Raw genomic sequence first — 24,029 nt, 5'->3', positions numbered from 1 at the left:
ATTTTTGCACTTGTCTAGTTGACTAACCTTAATATGTTCTGGGTAGAGAAGAATACTCGAGTTGTCTGTTTTAATTAGAATAAAAGTATTGTAATATTATTTATAATATGTATTCTCTATGCGATGTTTTTCATATTTATTAAAAAAAAATCTATTCAGGTTTCCATGTACTATATATGTGTCGTACGTGGGACGGATCCATGAGCACATGATGTAACAATTTTGTTGGACACATATTTAGAAAGCTATCAAATTTAATCAAAAAGGTATTAGAAATTCTAAATACAGAGTTAATATTATATCAATATATCGACAACAAAAATCATTTTGAAATGAAATATTGTGCAACCATAACCTTTGGTTTAATAATAATAATAAAAAGATGTGTTGGAACAACAGCTAACAATGATGAATGTAAGTAGATCAACCACTGACAACAGAATCAGCTGTTTACAAATTACAATAACATCATCACAAATGGCAATTAGTCTAGATATCAACTTCAGAAATGATAGATCTATTGTTTAAATAGGAAGGGTACCACAAAAAAGCTGCCTGAATGGTATAACCAGGAATTAACAGCAATACCAATCCATACAGCACGTACACACTTGCTCACCAGCTTAGGTACAGATGGTGAACTAAATTATTTCATAGTGTTACCATGGAAACAAAGTTCGCGCAAGCGTGGAAGTTGAAAATATCCGACTACGAACATACTACCGTAAACAATTCATCACACAGAAGCATTCTAGACAAAATGGCGGCACCTGATTATACGTAGTGGGGAAGATTAGAGTTTCCTTATTTTGATCTGCCAGTAGAATATTTGGCTGGACTTGTGGAATTACGTGTTTCTATTCTGTACTGCTGTGTTGGATCGATAGCCTGATATCACGGCGACACAAGGCCGCAGCATATCAACGAAGGAACTGCATATTTATAATGTGTAAGTATAGCTGCTGAGTTGGTACTATGATGAGATTGGTAGCTGTGTGACACACACGGTTTGTTGATATATCTAGCATCCATATCAACCCGCCATTACCATCAAACACACGTGTTAATTATTCAAACCGCTAGGGTAGATTAATATCGGATCATCGAGTTCTATTGACGTGCTTTACATATGACCTTCTACTACACTGTAGGGAACACAAACCTCAGACATTAACAATCTGAATCCTGTGTATTCTACATAAACACCATAGATAATATTTGTGTTAACATATATATAGATCTGGTGTGTCTTTGTATGAGGATAACAACACACCATGGAAAGGCGGGATGTCTCGATGTGGTGACAACCGGAAGTAGTGCTGTCATGGCCATGTTCTGTGAGTATTCTACAGTGGATAAAGGGTGAACATCGTAATGTTGGTCATATTGTTTGGTCAACAAGGATTCTTACTGAATATGGACTAAATTGTCAATGAATATTGATGAATTTGGTGATGTCTATTCTTGTACTTGGATGACATATAGCTATAACTATTTATATCTGTTAATACGTTTGTATACGAATCTTTATGCACGTTTAATATTTTCCAGCATTTATACTTTTTGAGTTGTGAAATGAAGAAGTATATGGCCCTAGTAGATTCAAAAGCATTTTCAAACGATCCGCAAATTATTGAGATATGCACATTTACTTCATAACCCAGAACGTTAACATTTATATTAATTTGAAATAAATCTCTCCGACATTATATTATTGTCTATTCTAAAACCTTTGGAATTTTACTGATTGCACAATGTCACACCCTAAAGTATTACGACAAGGGCTTTACCGGTTTGCTTTTAGTTCATGTCGCAATATGTGGTGAAGTGAAATTCTAGGACTCGATCAAACAATCTTACATGAGACGAACATCGGTAAGGTCCAACATATAGGTATATATAATTTTAATCCTTTTCATTAGAATACATGGATTGATAAGAAACAATTAAATGTAAAGGTTCTTTTGCGTTGTAAAATGTCCCTCTCTTGTGCATTGCTACCTACCTGTATGCTATTTTCTTTCGTTTCTTTTACGTTAACCACTGCATGCTATCTAAATTGAATGTAAGACAACCCCTATTTCAAATAGTACTATAAATCATACATTCTAGGTATTGTGACCGCTTCCTAAAATGTGTTATTTTGTGGTAGATCACATGTAGCACTTAGAGACATTCGGTAACGCAGGTTCATAATCACCTCTCAGATCAAAAAATTGCCTTTGACATTACGACTTGACCATACAAATTCGTCATTCGTCAAATGACGCTTTCATCAAACAAACGTGGGTGATGTTCTTTTCTCTTCTTTTGTCATTTATGTAATTCGCCTCTGTCTATTTCATCCATTATTAGACAGGCCAAGCGTATTCCATTTATGTTTATATTTCAGACTACTACATATGATAGGCTCATAGATGTCATATACTCTTCGTATCAACAATGCTGATCCAAAATAAAACTCATCCAAACTCAAACTTACATAAGATTCTTCATAGACTATAAAATGCCTTATTGATATAATATGTATGTTTCGTTTCTGATATAATTTATAAACTTTATGAGAAATCTTTTATAATTAGTAGTCTTATAAGTTGATAGAATAACTCATAAAATATATGATACTTTCATAAAATTAGCAAGATTTTCGCGATTGAGAGTCTTACTAACAATCATGCATTTATGTACAGTTAAATCTGTCTTAACGATAACTCACGGGAAAGCTGAGGCAAAGGGAGGGGGGTCATTTGTAGTAAACACTTTTAAAAAAAAAATACTCGCATTTTAGATCAATCGTAACCTTGTTCTGTGCATGCTAGTTTATGAAACTTGATCCTCGATAACTAACCTATTGCAAAAGCTTTATGCTGATTTTATTGTGGCTTTAGTCACACCCAGTGAGTATGTGTTTGCATTGACAATGCAGTTTGCTGACTGATTAGAAAATAAATTTAGAAGTCAGACTTTGATATATCGATAAACAAATATAAGCGTGTTTTGATTAGGATTAACTTGGCTAATATTTTTATGTTATGAATTCAATACAAATTCATCAGCTCCCGCTTGATTTGTGCAACAACATTTCAGTTACTATTGTAAAAAAAATAAAATTATTGTTTATTCTTTTCCTTGTTCTTTATAATATGACTGAAGGCAAGGCCTTAGAGGGCACCGTCAGATGTTTTAACAGCATTAATTATGTAATGGTTTAAAGGTCAATTTATGGCAATAACAGAGCCGAATTTTCCGTTTATTTTTTATTCATATATTCACACTCTATCTTTGTCCCAAACCCCCTATTTGAGAATGAAACCCACATAAGAGAAGAAAGAAACTTTTATTTCCGTAACAGATATGCCGTTTTTGGTCATGTGATTATATTGGACGGTAGTTTATCACTTGAACGCTTGCAAATAAAGAGCATGACGGATGAAGATTACGTTCGTCGGATCTTAATAGCGCTTGAATCGCTTGATTATATCATGAACTGACTTCAAGCATCGCATTCACGCTGATGAGATTTTTTGACAATGGATAAAAAATGGCGGCCGCAAACTGAAGCTGTCAGTTTGTAGGATTGAATTTAGAAGTTTGTGTTTTTTCTTATATTTCATGTATGCGTTACCTTAGAAGTGCTTCGCTCTTATTTAACTACCCTTTGGTTTGAACTTTATAAACAAGACTTTATCACTATAACCTAATAATCATCCAAATCCTTTTACGTTCCTATCTACGCTAAATCTGTATTTGCATATTACAGGGTTATGTGCCGTTGCGGGTAGGTATTGATAGTGACGTCCTGTGTTTGCGAGCGAAATGTCATACTTTTTCGAAGAAATCGACGTGAATTGCGTCCACAAAATTATGACGTCACAATGGATACCTACCTGCAAGGGAGATAAGTCTGTAAAATGGAAAGATGGAATAATGTTAATCAGTCAATTTTGATATTGAATATACTGGTATGTAAAGTTGCAGTTGATTACAGAAACAAAACTTGGATCATGTAGTTTAATTTCTGTAATGAAAGTTATCAGATAAGACGTCTAACTCACTAAAACATTCCCAACAGACACTTTAAAGTGCATGTGGTGCATAAAGAATAATCTCTTTTTTAAAAACTTACTTGTAGTTGATGACATTGTTGGTGCCAGTTTGCTTTGACACTGCAGGTAGGGCATTAGAATTGTACCTGCTGCCCCTATTGCATGATCGTAAAAGGCGACTAAATTTAGGATCTTATCTTTCCTTTCTTCCTAAATTACTTTAATGCTTCCTAATGTCTCCCTTGACATCACCTCACTTTTGGCCTTTGGTTGAGCGCTCGCCCCTGTGAGGAAGGCTCTGGGTTCTGTCTCCTGGCCGAGACACACCAAAGTCTATAAAAGTGGTAGTTTCTGCTCCTGCTTAGTGCTCAGCATATAGGGAGTGGGACGACTGGTTCGCCCGTTGTCAGTATAATGTGACCGGGTGGGGTGTGTTGCTTGTCTTCGGTGGCATGCTTCAGTGTTATAGCACTATAAAAAGGGCAATAGTTCCACTATAGAAGAGGACACGACATGAATATACCGCAGTCTCCCAAAAAACGCACCTCCCACAACATACACGCAACACATCGCATACATGGGAGGCCGTCCTTACATGACCATAGCTGTTAATAGGAAGTTAATAAATCAAACAAACAAACAAACAAACAAAATGGTTTATGCTTGTAGTGGTTAATTGATGATGATGTTGTCGGGTGATAAGGGTTGGTATAGATGATATTGGCAGCGTTCGAAATTAACGCCTGTCCGTCTACCTGCGACCGGCAACTTAATAGTAAGGCAGATAATTTTTGTAACTGGTCATTTGATCGGCAACTTTTTGGTCCAGATAGAGGATGTATAAATCCAAAATGGCTGTAGAATTGTAGAAAGGTTGAAGATCAAACTGTACAAAACAAATTATCGTAATAATCATCTGGTTTGCAGCTTACTTTGTTGAGAGCGCACGATTCTAAAACAGATATAGGGATATTTTTTGTTTGTAAAAATATTACTTTGCTATAAACTACAAGGATGAATTGCAACTTTGTAAGGACCAGTAATATTCAGTCAAGACCAGTGATGTTAGGGTCAGCCGGTCTTTAGGACCAGCTTGAAAAATCCTTAAAGGAGAACACTGGATATTACAATTGATTTTGTTATTTTTTGTGGTGGCTGCGGTGGGATACATGTGGAAGGATAAGCGGGGGTGATGACGGTTGTTTATTTATCAGTATGGATTTAAGCTGGTTCCACAATAGCCGCCTCTATGTTCAACATATCATACTGCAGCAACGGTACACAGTACTGGAATGACTCACGCGTTTAAATTAATCCATGGGTAACTTCTAGTGCCTAGAAAAAGTTGATAAATAGACTGAATAATATTCTTAGTGTGACTTTTTGACTAATGGGAGTAACAAGATGACATGATTAATGACGACTTCCTCCGCGCGCACTGGACGAGCAGCTGTTATTGTGGTGGTCAGTAGACAGGACAGCGATGTTCAGAACCATATACTGACCACTGAATATTGATTAACAGCATAGATTTCCTCATAGCTACACTGGATGAGCTTCAATTGAATGTTTCAATATTATAATAGCATTTCCTTATTGCCTTATATTGTATACATAATTCATACAAAATATCGGGCTTTTCTGATATCCTCTGTAGGTACAATTATTCTCTGTACCGACTGTTTGTTGACATAAATAGGCATTTAACATGTATATATATATATATATATATAAGAGGGTGTCTTAAGCTAGCCAGAATATCGTCTGACTAACTAGGACCGTCCACTAATCAGACTTCATCAATTTGTCGGCACATCTTTCCAATATCCCGACACCTTCGCCGGACGATCACACATGACCGTTTGTACTCATGCAGCCAGAAAGATCGTTAATAACGACAGAATTATATTTGCTAGCATGTTTCGGACAGCTAAGTATACCAGTATTGCCGTGTTGTCTTGTTAACCGATAAACCTGAAAACCCAAGAGACTATTCTAACGACAAAGCATGGTTTCCGATAAACATTTACTATAGTGAGATGTTTTTCTTTGAACGGATACGTGCAACGTGTTGGCTAATTAGGTCTGCCTAGCCCTGGGTTTATTGTTCTTTACCAGTCGTTCTAAACGTTCCATTGTTGTATTCCACATAGATATAATAGGAACAAACATTCGATATGTACTGTGTCAGTCAATACAGTATATCCGTAACACAACTGCTCACATCACTTCGAAATCCTATTTAATACAAAATGACTTTTTTTCTAAGTGTAAATAAATGATGGCAACAGCATTGATACATAAACGTCAATAGAAGGGTCAAATTGAAACGTAGAAATACGAAATGTAGACAATGATGTCAGAATTAGGAGTACTTCTAGTCTATACTACTAGTCCATGACACTCATTATTCAGATGGGAATTTCGTTTACATTTGTTTAAATCGATTTCCTCATAATATCAACTTACAACACTGAAGTATCTCATCGTGTCTGTCATTGAACGAGAGCCTTGTGGCAATGTTCAAAAATGTTTGTTCTACTGTCAATAGTGTCAAATATACCATAGTTAGGGTACTCCAAACGCGGAGAATATCGCATTTTATTGATTGAAACACGGAACGGGGCCTTTCTGTAATGAGAATACAGGCAATAATTACTAATACACATGTAGGGAAATATTATTGTCTGATAGATGTATCGTCTGCTTCCTATGTGTTTGTCTGTGGTGGGTCTGCGTTTATATCGTACAGATTCTTAGCATATAACATCGATGGGCCATATTATGACATTCTCTTGTTGTTTTTGCTACCCTGCCATTTTATTTTAAATCGTGTAGATATTGAATATATCTGACCTTGACAGGCCATATTATGACCTTGTTATCTAATTTTTGCTATCATGCCATTTTCTTTTAAATCTTGCAGATATTGAATTAATCTGACATAGATAGGCCATATTATGACCTTGTTATCTCATTTTTGCTATCATGCCATTTTCTTTTAAATCGTGCAGATATTGAATTTATCTGACATTGATAGGCCATATTATGACCTTGTTATCTAATTTTTGCTATCATGTCATTTTCTTTTAAATCTCGCAGATATTGAATTTATCTGACATAGATAGGCCATATTATGACCTTGTTATCTTATTTTTGCTATCATGCCATTTTCTTTTAAATCGTGCAGATATTGATTTTATCTGACATGGATAGGCCATATTATGACCTTGTTATGTTATTTTTGCTATCATGCCATTTTCTTTTAAATCTTGCAGATATTGAATTTATCTGACATGGATAGGCCATATTATGACCTTGTAATCTTATTTTTGCTATCATGCCATTTTCTTTTAAATCTTGCAGATAATGAATTTATCTGACATGGATAGGCCATATTATGACCTTGTTATCTTATTTTTGCTATCATGCCATTTTATTTTAAATCTTGCAGATATTGAATTTATCTGACATGGACAGGCCATATTATGACCTTATCATCTAATTTTTGCTATCATGCCATTTTCTTTTAAATCGTGCATATATTGAATTTATTTTCATTGATAGGCCTTATTATGACATTGTCATCTTATTTTGGCTTTTCTGCCATTTTACTTTAAATCGTGCAGATATTGAATTTATCTGACATTGATAGGCCATGTTATGACATTGTCTTGTTGTTTTTGCTTCCCTGCAATTTTATTTTAAATCGTGCAGATATTGAATTTATCTGACATTGATAGGCCATATTATGACCTTGTCATCTTATTTTTGCTATCATGCCATTTTCTTTTAAATCGTGCAGATATTAATTTTTTTATCTGACATTGATAGGCCATATTATGACCTTGTCATGCCGTTTTTGCTTTTCTGCCATTTTACTTTAAATCGTGCAGATATTGAATTTATTTTCATTTATAGGCCTTATTATGACATTGTCATCTTATTTTTGCTTTTCTGCCATTTTATTTTAAATCGTGCAGATATTGAATTTATCTGACATTGATAGGCCATGTTATGACCTTGTCATGCTGTTTTGGCTTTTCTGCCATTTTACTTTAAATCGTGCAGATATTGAATTTATCTGACATTGATAGGCCATATTATGACCTTGTCATGCCGTTTTTGCTTTTCTGCCATTTTACTTTAAATCGTGCAGATATTGAATTTATCTGACATTGATAGGCCATATTATGACCTTGTCATGCCGTTTTTGCTTTTCTGCCATTTTACTTTAAATCGTGCAGATATTGAATTTATCTGATATTGATACGCCATACTATGACCTTGTCATGCTGTTTTGGCTTTTCTACCATTTTACTTTAAATCGTGCAGATATTGAATTTATCTGACATGGATAGGCCATACTATGACCTTGTCATGCTGTTTTGGCTTTTCTACCATTTTACTTTAAATCGTGCAGATACTGAACTTTACATTTGACATTGACGAGCCATATATATGATCTTGTCTTGTTGCCTTTGCTATTCTGCCATTTTGTCAGTAGTTTAATAACCGTGCTGTCTTGAGCTATAAAAGTAAAATAAGCGATACACTGCTATCCTGACGGACATTCGGATCGATAAACAACATGAAGTGAATCGCTTTGTCAGAAAAAATGTATAAAATTAGTGGGAACTGCATGAGGGCGGTCGACTTGTAAAGGCCTGCAGGATGGAGCAAGTGCATTCGTTACATCAATGGTATAGTCAACTTATTTTTATAAAGTTTAGGAGAGTTTTTATTAATGAAAATTATAGAAATAAGTAATTTCACTGATTTTGTGTTCTGGAATGACATTGAGATGTTATTTTCTAACAAATGAAATCTATTTTTATATCTAAAGCCTCGTTAAGCTAAACAGCACCTAGTTGTTATACCAAGCGAGAAATGAAATCCAAGTAAAATTATGACTGGTGCATTTTGACCAAGATTTCTCTGTGTGTGTTCGTACGACGAGGAGACGCCGTTCATCCCAGTTCAAATGCCAATTATAACACTTACTACGGAAGGAATCGACATACCAAACACCGTGTTCACCAATCAGAATAAATTACGCTGTGCATTAACTACGCCTCGTAGCCCATGTTCCGTCTACTCAATAGCCTTGTTAGCTTTCGTGTTAATTATTGATGGACAATTAATCAATAGATTGCAGCGACAGAAAATTAAACCGCGGTCTTGGTGACAGCCTCCGTAAGATCACGTCACGGTTCATGTAAATATACGAAGCATATTTCATCTTATACAAGAGACGTTTGTCTTTTGTTAACATTCCAAATTACTATAAAAATATTACTGTAGAGCCAGCAAATCAGCGTTATTAGCTCCAAAGGTCAACGTAATGATAAGAAATATTTAGCTTTACCGTCATCACAATTTTCTGTCTTAAAGTGATTACTGTAAATATATTTTTGCAAAGCCAGCTTTCAAACTGTTTGCAATGTTGATATGTTCGCTAGTAGATATTTTTGCTTAAAAATATGTTCGCTAGTAGATATTTTTGCTACGTCAGCTTTCAAACTGTTTGCAATGTGGATATATTCGCTAGTAGATATTTTTGTTTAATCAGCTTTCAAACTGTTTGTGATGTGATAATTTTCTCGTTGCATATATACAGCCTAATCATATTCCCATTTCCATTTATTAATACTTTCTCGCATAGATATATAAGTGGAGATAAATAAAGTCCCGTCGTTAATTATTTCTCTTTTACAGAATTTGACGGGAAGTTGATCTAGATTTATTTGGCGGGTGTTCTCGATAAAGACAAGACCCTTCCTCAGACGAAACTCCTGGTCCCATCCTTAATTTACATTAATTTTACTTACTTTTCCCCTGCTATTATTCTTTTTCGGTCATGGCTTTGTCGCTTCGTTTTACTGTCGGCCTTCGTTATTGAAATACACTCAGACCTCGTTAACTTGACTTCGTCGAGACCGTGTGGTAATGGTTCGAGTTATCAGAGTATTCGATTTGGTTGTATACTAGCTGCAATATTGTAGCTCAAAAGACTTTTAGACAGAAAATGGTGTCGTCTTTAGAGCTACAATTGGTGACTATTACTGCTAATGGAGCAAATCAGTGATTATGCAAACCATTATAAAAAATTTGTTTGAATTTTATCGTACTTGGTTGATATCGCTTACCTACTAGGCAATAAAACTGAACCAAATAACATATCAAATTCTCATCGAGGCATTTTTTACATATTACATATGAAGGTCTTTCTGAAGGGAATTTATACGGCAAGTCCACAAATGGTGAATTTGACGTCTTGTGAGCTGTACGGTAGATATTTAGAATGGTAGTTATGTTTGTTTTGGACAAAAATAATATGTAAATATATGTATACGCATAAAATATTCGGAAACCTACAAAAAAGTATGAAAAACTATGCCCGAGTGATTTCCGGAGGCAGTGCTCCACTACGACACATACGGACCAATTCGTACCCGGCCGAAAGGTATAGTAGGCCGGGTACGTATATTCGTTCTAGTTGTATACGACTTAAGAGTTAAGAGATAAATTAAGTTCAACAAAATACCTCCAGTGAAATAGAGTATTTTATTTATATTATCGAGTTAATGAGGTTCAACTGTATACTGACGTAACAAACAAACGTGTATACCAAGAGAAGTAAACGTATGAAGATATACCCTCCTATGTGTAAAATCGAATGATTTATCATTGTTTCCGTCATCTGTTTGTTTTTTTTTATCTTTTCGTAGAATGGCCACCAGACCCTACGTTTCAACACTAGATGATCTCCCCTAGACTGAAACTAGAATTAGACATGTCATAGACACAAAAAAATATCAAGCCAAATTTTAGTGATGGTGGCTATTCAAATCGCCTTTCGCCGTGGTCCGTCGTCCGTCCGTCCTTCCGTCCGTCCGTCCGTCCTTCCGTCCGCCGTCCGTCGTTAACAATCTTGTTACCGCTATTTCTCAGAAAGTTTTCTCAAATTTCACATTAGTTGTGCATATTGCATTTGGGACCAATCGGTCAACAAGATGCCGACTGGCGGCCATCTTGGTTTTGATAGTTAAAGTTGTTACCGCTATTTCTCAGAAAGTTTTGAAGGGTCTTTCTCAAATTTCACATGTAGGTTCCCCTAGGGCCTAGTTGTGCAATTGCATTTTGGACCAATCGTCAACAAGATGGCCGACTGGCGGCCATCTGGATTTTGATAGTTAAAGTTTGTTACCGCTATTCTCAAAGTACTGAAGGGATCTGTCTCAAATTCACATGTAGGTTCCCCTAGGCCCTATTGTGCATATTGCATTTTGGACCAATCGTCATAAGATGGCCGACTGGCGGCCATCTGGATTTTGATAGTTAAGTTTGTTACCGCTATTTCTCAGAAAGTTTGAGGGATCTTTCCAAATTCATATGTTGGTTCTCCTAGGGCCCTAGTTTGTGCATATTGCATTTTGGGACCAATCGGTCAACAAGATGGCCGACTGGCGGCCATCTTGGATTTTGATAGTTAAAGTTTGTTACCGCTATTTCTCAGAAAGTTTGAAGGGATCTTTCTCAAATTTCATATGTTGGTTCTCCTAGGGCCCTAGTTGTGCATATTGCATTTTGGGACCAATCGGTCAACAAAATGGTCGACTGGCGGCCATCTTGGATTTTGATAGTTAAAGTTTGTTACCGCTATTTCTCAGAAAGTTTTGAAGGGATCTTTCTCAAAATTTCATATGTTGTTCTCCTAGGGCCCTAGTTGTGCATATTGCATTTTGGGGACAGATCGGTCAACAAGATGGCCGACTGGCGGCCATCTTGGATTTTGATAGTTAAAGTTTGTTACCGCTATTTCCCAGAAAGTACTGAAGGGATCTTTCTCAAATTTCATATATAGGTTCCCCTAGGGCCCTAGTTGTGCATATTGCATTTTGGGACCAATCAGTCAACAAGATGGCCGACCGACTGACGGCCATCTTGGATTTTGATAGTTAAAGTTTGTTACCGCTATTTCTCAGAAAGTACTGAAGGGATCTCTCTCAAATTTCATATGCATGTTCCCCTTGAACCCTAGTTGTGCATATTGCATTTTGGGAGTGATCGGTCAACAAGATAGCCGACTGGCGGCCATCTTGGATTTTGATAGTTAAAGTTTGCTAACACTATTTCCCAGAAAGTACTGAAGGAATCTTTCTCAAATTTTATATGTAGGTTCCCCTACGACCCTAGTTATGCATATTGCATTTTGGGACAGATCGCAGCAGATGATCGCAGGTACATCCTGCTACATATCCTAAGGACTCATTCTTTGGTTCTGGATCTCTTGTTTTATTTTTCTAGCCTAAACTTGTACATTTTGTGTATATATGTAAAGGAGATGGAATGATACCAACATCTGTATCTTATATTGGCCAGGCTTGCCAAATAATGCTTAACTGTTCTGTTCATGTATATCCATGGTTTGCGCTTTTCCAGACATCTTGACGAAAGAGATTTTCAAAATTTAGCAAACTAACAGTTGAAAGTGAAACTGATAACGAGTGTATCCAACAGCTCAACTTAACGAGTTTATAAAACTGTCATAAATAACTGTAAAATTAGTACCCCACACATCCTTATCAGATACCGTCAGCAACGATCTGTCGACGAAAGACTACCAGCAATTGGTTAAACCTTTCACAACAAACGCGGTCATTATGAAGTTTTAACGCCGTCCAGATGTTTTCGCACAAATAATCCTCTGTAATATTTTATCTAAAGATTTATCTAAAATACGCAGGTACAATTCGCATATATAAATGAAACACCTTGTGTTTTTTGTCGTTTGCTGTGGTTTAGGCCAACAATAGAATAAAGACCATTTATACAGTGACTTCAATGGATGTCTTGTTAAACTTCCATTTCTAAATGGTAGCATTCATTCATTTGCTCGATCTTCCGTTTACTGTTATTTTTATTGATATTTTCTTTTATTACATGTCATGTTTGTTATCTATGATGTCATTGGATAATGTCATGATAGACATAGCTAGCACCAGGCTTCAGCGTCTTGTTGGCCAGTTTGTGTATCCGAGGATAAAAAGAGTGGGTTAGACTCGTTGGGTAGACGCTTTCATAGCCGTTGATGTTGAATGTTTAAATCGCGGGATCAAATTTTGCAATATCTGCCGTCATGTTACGTATTTCCGCGAAATCAAATCCTTGTGAATAGATTGTAAAGGATGAAATGTAAGATAACCGGCATAGCTTATTACTGTTAGTACTTCTGATTCCCGTTTGTTTTTAAATTTGTTGTTATCACTGACATCGGTTTCCGTCTGAGAACAGATCGGCATTTATTGGTACAATGCCATGTCATTCATTGTGACACGTTATGAGTGTGGTATTGTGTTGGGTATCAATGAAAACTGGGTATGTGTACATTACTATCAGTACTTTTTTTTATCAAACAACGAAAAGGTCATAAATAATTCATGAATGTTCTGAAAGTAGAGCCTGTAAAACATTCATGATTGTTACATTTCATTGGGTAACGTTCCCATGGTACATGTGCCCTCTGGAAAACAATCGATAACATGGCGACAATTAATGAGTGCGAAGATATGCTCACCCGTGACAAACTGCTCAAATGTGCTTTAATTATTCGCAGTTCTATTTTGAAATCATAATAAAATCATAAAATCAAAAAAAGATTTTATAATACACTATAACACTCTTTAGTATTCTTAGTTTAAGCTTTAAATTACAATAAATGGAAAATCCAGCTTCCCATCTTGCAGATCACTAACATTTGGTCAAAGCTAATTATTGGCATGTTCAAGTCCAAATTTGTGATTAAATTCTTCAGGGATATAGTTTATTCGGCCTATTTTAATTCAGAACGTGTGTTAACATTCAAATTCCCAGTGCAATCCATTGTGTTTACAAAGTACCATGAAAAGAAGTATTGTTTCATTTTATTTCATTTTCTAACTTAAAATTATCCATAGGAATACATTAGTTCTACACTTACGATAGAGAGGCGATTACTTGGTTTCCGACGATGTAACTTCCTTAAAGGTAGTGAATGGTGATGAGACTGGACCCAGGTATTAACGAAGAAGAATAAAGAAGACTGCTTGGAAAATCTTGAGCTGACGTAATTTTATATGAAAATGTTTCCATTTACATCACAATGATGCATTTCATCGTCGGTTCTAAGTACGTTCGGTGTTCTCGGGACATATTGTCAACCCGATCCGAGATTTATATGATAGGTGCCATTGACGAGCAGAGAACGCTCACTCCGGAACCTAATACCAACGGACAATATTCTTTATATTGTATGGATTTATGTTTTTTGCACCTTTATCCCTATCCTAGATGCTCTCGCAGCTTTGTTCGAACATGTTTTCCACCTCTAAAATATATTATCTGAAATAATAATCAGCTGCACATGTTCAGGTCTTATTTATTGGTTTGACGAGAACAATATTCATTTGATCTAGTAGACAGTATCCAACTGGCTTTTTGTCACGTCTTTCTTTAGGATGGTGTAATTAGGCCCACCTTTAGACAATTTGACCGGGTGTGGTGTGCTGTTCGGTGTCTTTATAAGCTTCCTTCAGTGTGATAACACTTTGAAATGGAGAGAAGTCTCTCCAAGCGCAGAAGCAAGATCGCTAATAACACATGTTATACGAAGGAGGTCGTTCTTAAATTATCTTGAATCATAATCAACCAGCCAAAAATGAACCACACAAGCTAAATTATATCAAATTTATTTTTGTTAGTTGCAGACGCCATGTTTTAGGATGACCGGAGACAAGAGAGGATTTTATTGACCAATGCTTTGAAGTTTTAACGTATGATGCCTCGATGCCGCGTTGACCCCTGACATCCCTCTTCTGACCACGTGATCAACATGTGGCCTAAAGCAGAAATGCACTCAATAGAAGGAGTGTTCATCTGCATACTGTTGGGTCTAGCTATTGGAGGTATATATGTTTTGAAGTTATTTGGAAGTACAATGTATACAGCATATATAAATCGAAAGTATTCGTAACGTTTATCTTCTTTTACAATTCGCTGACTGACGGTATAATTGGTATAGATTTGTGGTTTTAATAAGTACCACTGTTTACCATGAATTTTAAGTAACCATTAGATCTAAATGAGAAAAAAACAGCATTCGAGTACTGGTCACTATATTAATTTAATTGCAGTTACTGTACTCGTTAACTAGCTTTGCTTCCTTCCTTTCTGATGAACACTAGCACTATTGCAATTTCACGACCGATCCAATTAGTACTGCTAAGCATTACTTGTTTCAAAGTTGGCGTACAATAAAAGCGTTAGAGGGAACAATTCCCTTGCCTCTTTAAACTTAAGTTGTTCTAACGGACAGACCTGTGAATTAATATTATATTACAGATTGTGGTTATTTTATCGGATTTTTTTTATATCTTATTATAGATGATGTCATTGGATATTAATTTCGGTTACTTTAAAAGTATGGAAATTTACGCGAGGGGGAAATTTTTGCTAGATATACGAAGGCCTGTTCACCGCGCGTTTTGTGAATACATAAACTATCTAACCTAATGCCCTATGTTAGATATGCATTGTATCTCGAAAATAACACCGACGCGAACTGTTTACTCTGGCAAATCGCAAAAGTAAGCACTTGCGAAAATATCCCCGTTTACAGAATGGATGTAATCACTAAATCTTTATTTTTGTTACAGCTGACGCCATTGGGTGTTTTCAGTGTACGTCCGTCAACAAGGGAAACTCCGCGTGCGAGGATTCCTTTAACAACACCGATGATAAATACTACATCTCTGACTGTTGGGCCAGTCGGAGTGGTCGCCATGGACTCTTCCCTGCCACGGAGTGTATCAAAATGATCGCCAGTGATGGTAAGATACCCCTGAAGACACTTTTAGATTTTTCTTAATCAAAGACTAGAACAGTTCATTATAAAATTCCAGCGGTGAATGAGTTCAGTTAATTACAAAATTGAAAATGGATGATTGAAAAACAAATAATTTAATAAATGTATATGAACGACGTTTTTCAGTTTCTAACATGTTTTCTTCATACTGAGTTTATTCTGAATTATTTTTGATCGATTGATAATAAGTAGTACACGTATCTTCATGAACAACTAATTTATTTTGTTCTATTGTATAATGACACGTTTTTCCATTAAGAGTTAGTTTCAAAACCGTGCGCCGTGCGCCGTGCGCCGTGCGTAAACTTTTTATTCAAACGACTTCTTCTCAAGAACCAGAAGGCCCAGGGTACTCATATTTGGCGTGTAGGTTGCTGGGATGGAGGGCTACCAAGTTTGTTCAAATGAATGACCTTGACCTTCATTCAAGGTCACAGGGGTCAAAAAGGCTAAAAAATTTTAAACAACTTCTTCTCAAGAACCAGAAGGCCCAGGGTACTGATATTTGCCCTGTAGGATGCTGGGATGAAGGGCTACCAAGTTTGTTCGAATAAATGACCTTGACCTTCATTCAAGGTCACGAGGGTCAAATAGGCTAAAATCCTTTAAACAACTTCTTGCCTAGAGACCTGATATTAGGCCTGTGGCATGCTGGGATGAAGGGCTACCAAGTTTGTTCAAATAAATGACCTTGACCTTCATTCAAGGTCACGAGGGTCAAATAGGCTAAAATCTTTAAACAACTTCTTCTCAAGAACCAGAAGGCCCAGGGTACTGATATTGGGCCTGTGACATGCTTGGATGAAGGGCTACCAAGTTTGTTCAAATGAATGACCTTGACCTTCAATCAAGATCACAGGGGTCAAAAAGGCCAAAATCTTTAAACAACTTCTTCTCAAGAACCAGAAGGCCCAGGGTACTGATATTTGCCCTGTAGGATGCTGGGATGAAGGGCTACCAAGTTTGTTCAAATAAATGACCTTGACCTTCATTCAAGGTCACAGGGGTCAAATAGGCTAAAATCCTTTAAACAACTTCTTGTGAATAACTAAGAGGCCTAGAGACCTGATATTAGGCCTGTGGCATGCCGGGATGAAGGGCTACCAAGTTTGTTCAAATAAATGACCTTGACCTTCATTCAAGGTCACGAGGGTCAAATAGGCTAAAATCTTTAAACAACTTCTTGTGAATAACTAAGAGGCCTAGAGACCTGATATTAGGCCTGTGGCATGCTGGAATGAAGGGCTACCAAGTTTGTTCAAATAAATGACATTGACCTTCATTCAAGGTCACGAGGGTCAAATAGGCTAAAATCTTTAAACAACTTCTTCTCAAGAACCAGAAGGCCCAGGGTACTGATATTTGCCCTGTAGGATGCTGGGATGAAGGGCTACCAAGTTTGTTCAAATAAATGACCTTGACCTTCATTCAAGGTCACGAGGGTCAAAAAGGCTAAAATCTTTAAACGACTTCTTCTCAAGAACCAGAAGGCCCAGGGTACTCATATTGGGACTGTGACATGCTTGGATAAAGGGCTACCAAGTTTGTTCGAATAAATGACCTTGACCTTCATTCAAGGTCACAGGGGTCAAATAGGCTAAAATCCTTTAAATAACTTCTTGTGAATAACTAAGAGGCCTATAGACCTGATATTAGGCCTGTGGGATGAAGGGCTACCAAGTTTGTTCAAATAAATGACATTGACCTTCATTCAAGGTCACGAGGGTCAAATAGGCTAAAATCTTTAAACAACTTCTTGTGAATAACTAAGAGGCCTAGAGACCTGATATTAGGCCTGTGGCATGCTGGAATGAAGGGCTACCAAGTTTGTTCAAATAAATTACATTGACCTTCATTCAAGGTCACGAGGGTCAAATAGGCTAAAATCTTTAAACAACTTCTTCTCAAGAACCAGAAGGCCCAGGGTACTGATATTTGCCCTGTAGGATGCTGGGATGAAGGGCTACCAAGTTTGTTCAAATAAATGACCTTGACCTTCATTCAAGGTCACGAGGGTCAAAAAGGCTAAAATCTTTAAACAACTTCTTCTCAAGAACCAGAAGGCCCAGGGTACTGATATTTGCCCTGTAGGATGCTGGGATGAAGGGCTACCAAGTTTGTTCAAATAAATGACCTTGACCTTCATTCAAGGTCACGAGGGTCAAATAGGCTAAAATCTTTAAACGACTTCTTCTCAAGAACCAGAAGGCCCAGGGTACTGATATTGGGACTGTGACATGCTTGGATGAAGGGCTACCAAGTTTGTTCAAATAAATGACCTTAACCTTCATTCAAGGTCACGGGGGTCAAAAAGGCTAAAATTTTTAAACGACTTCTTCTCAAGAACCAGAAGGCCCAGGGTACTGATATTTGGCCTGTAGGATGCTGGGATGAAGGGCTACCAAGTTAGTTCAAATAAATGACCTTGACCTTCATTCAAGGTCACAGGGTTCAAATAGGCTAAAATCATTTAAACAAATTCTTGTGAATAACTATGAGGCCTAGAGACCTGATATTAGGCCTGTGGCATGCTGGGATGAAGGGCTACCAAGTTTGTCCAAATGAATGACCTTGATCTTCATTCAAGGTCACAGGGGTCAAATAGGCTAAAATCTTTAAATGAATTCTTCTTAAGAACCAGAAGGCCCAGGGTACTGATATTGGGCATGTAGCATGCTGGGATGAAGGACTACCAAGTTTGTTCAAATGAATTACCTTGACCTTCAATCAAGGTCACAGTGGTCAAATAGGCTAAAATCTTTAAACGATTATGTTGTATTGTACTAATAGTCAGATGACCGTTAAGGCCCATGGGCCTCTTGTTTCCATTAAGAGTTAGTTTCAAAACCATATCTAGTGAGATTGCTCAAGGTCATTTCAATTCGCGTGTTTGAAATTGATGTTTCCCTGTGCAATTGTTTTTATCGAAATATCGCCCCGTATGCATTGTATCCACACTCTACACTATAATTCAGTAACTGACTTTACTATATTTTCTTTTCCTGCAATACCATTTAAACTGTTTTCATAAACAGAGTCCACGGGATTCTCGCTAGTGGTTCGAGATTGTGTGGTAGACAATGGAGGCACGAACTCAGAGACCGAGATTGGACGACAGAGTCACTGCGGATGGATGCGGGAGATACAATATGATGAAAAGAGAATGAAAGGATGCATCCTCACGTGTAACTCAGATGGATGCAACGGCGCATCCGGACTGAGTACACTGCACGTGCAAACACTTTTCATGTTGGTGCTTGTAACTATGTTGGTGAGATGGAATCTTTTCGGCGTCAGATGACAACGGAACCACGTGATGGTTGCCATGGTGATGGTAGAGACATTCTGGTGACGAATTGGAAAACTTAATCAAACGTTGTGTTTTCAGCTCGTTCATGCAATTATGATGGTGGTTATATATAGATTATTCAAAACAAACGTTTCTCAGCTTTGTCAGACAGGAACACTTGTTTGATACGTTTTGACAAATTACGTGTCTTTCTTGCCTATGTAATATTCAATGATGGCTACGATGTTGACGCTTTATGTTTGATAGCGCTGTGGTGTCAGATGCAACACATACATGGTACATAGCTGGAAAACTACATCTACATATATATGGCGTCTAGTACCAGTTGTACAGCAATCTGTGTATATGGTTAATCGTTACAATACGTTTCTATCACACCATTACTGGTAAAAGCTAAACTTGTTCCCACATAGCATAGTGGATTGGTCTGGTGCTGTTTGCTTCAGGGCAAATACCGTTCTATACCGGCTAGATGAGAGAAAGTCCAAGTCCATTTCAGTGTTCAAAGCTTTTAAAGGTATTTATTTTTGCAGGTGTTTAAGCTTCATAACATATGAAACTTAAACAAAGTCTGTCGACAATACATCCACTCACGGATAGCTTTCCGCCTGGTTGTCTTCTTCAGCCCAAACCGTGGATAGTTACAGGCCAATCTGGAGAGTGATTCAGTTCTAGTGCCGGTCGTGTTGAAACATTATGATGAATTACGCTGTCGCAATGTTTGTCGAAAGGTTAATTAAGTAAATGGTGGTAATAAAATTTAATATGCTATGCTAAACTGTGGGAGAAAATTGTGCAAAATGATCAGATGGAGAAACCCGTCATTTGTAGACCATTAAGACATACAACCATTGGTATCATCTGAAAGATTATCAAGAAATGTTCCTCGCAGCGCTTTCATGAATACCTTTTGTAAAACCAATTATTAATTGTAAATATTTCTTGTTGAAACAGTCTACTAGGCATTGTGTGGGCATGTTACTGATGATTATGTAGAGTAGATTTACATATATTGCTGACTTTGTATTCTTTCGTAAAATACACGTGTTAACTTTCACTCATCCATATATATATATATATATCAGTCAGATCATTGTTTTTGTTCTTTTGTTTATTTTGGTATTATTTGAGGTAATCATTGTTTTTACCATCGCTGTATCAATTTTTTTCATCCATCATATAAGGTTTTGTTGATAGCGAATTTTTTGTTCGGTTTGTTTTAATGAATTAGATTTCAAAGCGAAAGCTTCATCAAGTCTATGTGTAGTTTTAGAAATATTTAAAAGATATTTTCATCTTACGAATACTATCAATAAAACAATCAAACAAAATAAACTATATCTATACAAAATCCAAACGAAATTATTTATATACATTAAGAGCTTTTGAAGATGAAATATGATACAAATATATATTTACGTGTACATGATTTAAAGATAATCTAATTACATATCTAAAGCAAGATCTTCACAAGACTATGTGCTGACATTATTCATACAAGGTTTTTCATGTGCATTAAGTATTCCATGATGTTAATATTACTTTTGCGTGATTTCAAACCCAACTCCTTATATTCCGTCTTTGCATATTACAGAGTTAGCTCCTTTACGGGTAGGTATCGATTGTTTCGTCATTATTTTGCGAGGACAATTCACATCGTTTTTTCTAAAAAGTGTGACGTGACGCGCCAAAACGCATGACGTCACAATAAATACGGCAGATAATATAACTCTGTAATATGCAAATACAGAATATATTTCCGACAATTTTATAATAACGGAAGGACCCTACTGCTTATCAGTTTGGAAACTGGACTTGTTTAAGAATATTGAATATGGTCTCATGACAGAAAAAATACCGACGGTCTCAGTCGGATTGAACTTACTATTTTTTTTCTTTTCTGAAAGGTTTATTTGTCATCATTGCCATGTCGCCTCGATTGCAACCAATGTATCATTGTATAATAGTTTTAATCGTCATGAAAATAATGGTATGTTCTGTCCATCTAATTCTGCATATGCATATAATAGAATCAACAGCCCTTGCGGGTAGGGATTGATTGTAATGTTAGGTGTTTGCGGGCGTAACGTCATACATATTTCTTTTGGAGAAAACGATGTGAATTTAGTCACAAGATAATGACGTCACAATTGATACCTACCACAAGGTAAGTAATTCCTCGAAGTGCGGTGCTAGATGAACTCAAGTTATTAACTTATGTTTATCTTAAGCACGATGGTTTAGTTTTTCTTGCCATTTGATAAGAAGTCATTCAAAATACAAGCGTCATATACTTTTAAGTAGATAGTGTTTAAAATGTGGTATTTTTTGAGCATTTCTGTGAGTCTTGATTTCTGGCGACCAAAGCGTCATAACTTGTTGATAATATAATGTAATTTAGTAATTTATTAGATATCCGTATACTTTATAATAGATAGATATCTTTAAAAAAACAAAGGTTATTTTTCTTGTTTATGAGACATTTGATGTGGTTGACTACTAGATTATGTATTTTATGTAGTATATTTCATTAACCTGTTAACTGGAATCCATAACAGTGTTTTCTGTTAAATAAAAGAAAAAGAAGATCGTCTGCTTCGTTTGTTCTTGTTTCTGTATACATTAAATTCATTAGCAAAAGTTGCTAGACGTATCGGGGGGGGGGGGGGGTATTGGGCTAGACGTATTGTTAAAGTCCTAATAATTTTTATTATTAGGGGGGGGGGGGGGCCCCGCCCTCCTGCCCCCGGGGGGGGTCAGAGCCAAAATTTATCCATGCTCTCCTTCCCCTTCCCCCAAGGATGTTTCGTGGCCAACTTTGGTTTACATTCAATTCAGAGCTCTATGACAAGTGCGAATTTAAAGGATCTTACCTCTATTACCCTATTGGGCCCGCCCTCCTGCCCCCCCGGGGGGGGGGGGCGGGGGGGGTGGGGGGGGCGGGGTCAGAGCCAAAATTTATACACACGAGTTCTGTTTTCCCTTCCCCCCAAGGATGTTTGTGCTAATTTAGTTACATCCATTCAAACACTCTTCGACAAGTAGCGATTTATCGGATTTAACTCTATGTTGTTACAAACCAAACCATGCAGGGAAACTCTATGACCCACTTTGTTCTATTTAAGGTAATTTGTACATGATAAGATAGCTCAAAATGCACAATTAATTCGCGGCTACGTATTTTCGCGATTTCTGTTTCAAAACCTGTTCGCGGAATAATGACTGCGAAATTCGCGAAAATGAATCGCAAGCGAAAGAAAGTTAGTTTATAGTTGATATAGTGAACATTTGGGAAATATAGTAAAGTTTGTTACACTTGTTTGTTTTAAGTATGTCATTATCATACAGCAACTTTGGGCAAAGTTGGGAGTTATTTATTTTAAAAAGAGAGTAGCAGTAATTCTACGTGTTATGAACAACGTTGTCTTAATGTAATTATGAACATTTTTTTTATAAATACAAGAGTCCGTTCAGGTCTCTGTATCCCCGACACCCGAATTAGACGAAGATCCCAACACAAGTGGTGCGCCGATATTGTATTTCAAAATTACAAAATTTTAGTAATGGCGGTGTAAAATTTCTTAAATGTCGCTGGTGTTGACAAAATTTCAACAGACATTCCTTTTCTTCATTATGCGCATTCGTTGCTCTCTCCTTGTTACCGGTCTAATTATTATCATATAATTTAAAGGCAGGACTTCTACATGAATTTTGACCAGTTTGCACATGTGTATAGGAAATTATAAATACATTTGATATAATCGTAGATTATAGTCGTTGTTACCATTTAAAAAAATGATCAGCACACTAGCAGCTTCATTTTATATGGATTTCTTCTGACGACACATCTGTAGAAATTTGATAAATGTCTTGGAGAAGTTCAGTGATAGCAACTGGGTCAAAGTCAAAGTAATTCGCTATCTTTAGAAACTCATTGTCAGCACTATGGAGGCTTGATTTGTTTGTGGCCATGTGTATAGTGAAGTATAATATTAGACATTTGTATAGGTTTATTGGCACAATTGTAACTGTTACTACCATCAATACTTGTGTAATTTGCAACTTCTGGGCCAAAATAAAATTTGACGTTGGGATAAGCAAATTACATGAATATGGAATAATCTATATAAAATAAGGTTTTTTCCAGGGGAAAATGTCCGTTCTCGAGGACTGTTGACCTTAGAATGTTGAATTACAGTGTACTGCTGTTTATATCGTATCCATCATATATATCAAAACGTAATAATGATAGAAAATCGAAAAAAAAAATATCTCGCCTCTTAATGTAGATTACCTAATTAGGACATTATGTAATAACCACTATGTTTGCTTAAAGAAAATCATTGTCAGCACTACCAGGCTCATTCCTTGATAAATTATCAGAAAACATCATCGTATTGAGAATTCAATTATCTTGGACATTTGCAAGTAGGATTATTGGGCCAAGGTCACTATTTTAATTCAACCGTTATTAGCACTTGAGCGGCTATCTTGCATTAAGGACTCCAGAAAACTTGTTAAGCAAAGTTCTACGTTTTGTACTCCTATTTTTTGCAGCATCTTTAAAGTGAATAGTGGGGCAAAGAAAACTAGTCTAAATGCGTTCATTGGCCCCAAAAGTACTTACAAATCAAAATGATGGTCAAGTTCTGCTATGTTGTCCAGTTTTGACCAATGAAATAATGCAATCAAAGTACTGAAAGTACATTTAGGCTCGGTCTCGAAAATAAATAGGAATAAACTTTTAAGGTCAATACTACTGTGTGGA

General features: G+C 36.6%; 1 protein-coding gene across 6 annotated transcripts; it reads left to right on the top strand.

Moving 5' to 3' along the window:
- Positions 1–703: 703 nt before the first annotated feature.
- Positions 704–21,857, top strand: LOC138335097 (uncharacterized). 6 transcript variants are annotated; one of them, XM_069284020.1, is made up of 5 exons: positions 704–949; positions 1,239–1,337; positions 14,795–14,992; positions 15,743–15,916; positions 18,987–21,857. In XM_069284020.1, the coding sequence occupies exons 3-5, from the start codon at positions 14,920–14,922 to the stop codon at positions 19,250–19,252; spliced, it is 513 nt and encodes a 170-aa protein (XP_069140121.1). In that variant the 5' UTR covers positions 704–949; positions 1,239–1,337; positions 14,795–14,919; the 3' UTR covers positions 19,253–21,857. The 6 variants fall into 6 exon arrangements, with proteins under 6 accessions (XP_069140121.1, XP_069140119.1, XP_069140122.1 ...); XM_069284018.1 differs by having other exon boundaries at positions 14,789–14,992; XM_069284021.1 differs by lacking the exon at positions 1,239–1,337.
- Positions 21,858–24,029: the final 2,172 nt, after the last annotated feature.

Source organism: Argopecten irradians, chromosome 11 (assembly GCF_041381155.1).
Source record: "Argopecten irradians isolate NY chromosome 11, Ai_NY, whole genome shotgun sequence".
Classification (NCBI taxonomy): Eukaryota; Metazoa; Mollusca; class Bivalvia; order Pectinida; family Pectinidae; genus Argopecten; species Argopecten irradians.
This window is presented reverse-complemented; position numbering and strand designations above follow the sequence as displayed.

Bases quoted from the DNA above. Each gene is read 5' to 3' on its own strand.
- LOC138335097 (XM_069284021.1), top strand. From the start codon at position 14,920: ATGTGGCCTAAAGCAGAAATGCACTCAATAGAAGGAGTGTTCATCTGC. The intron at 14,993-15,742 runs GTATATATGTTT...TTTTTGTTACAG, and splicing joins GTTGGGTCTAGCTATTGGAG to CTGACGCCATTGGGTGTTTT. The intron at 15,917-18,986 runs GTAAGATACCCC...TTTCATAAACAG, and splicing joins CAAAATGATCGCCAGTGATG to AGTCCACGGGATTCTCGCTA.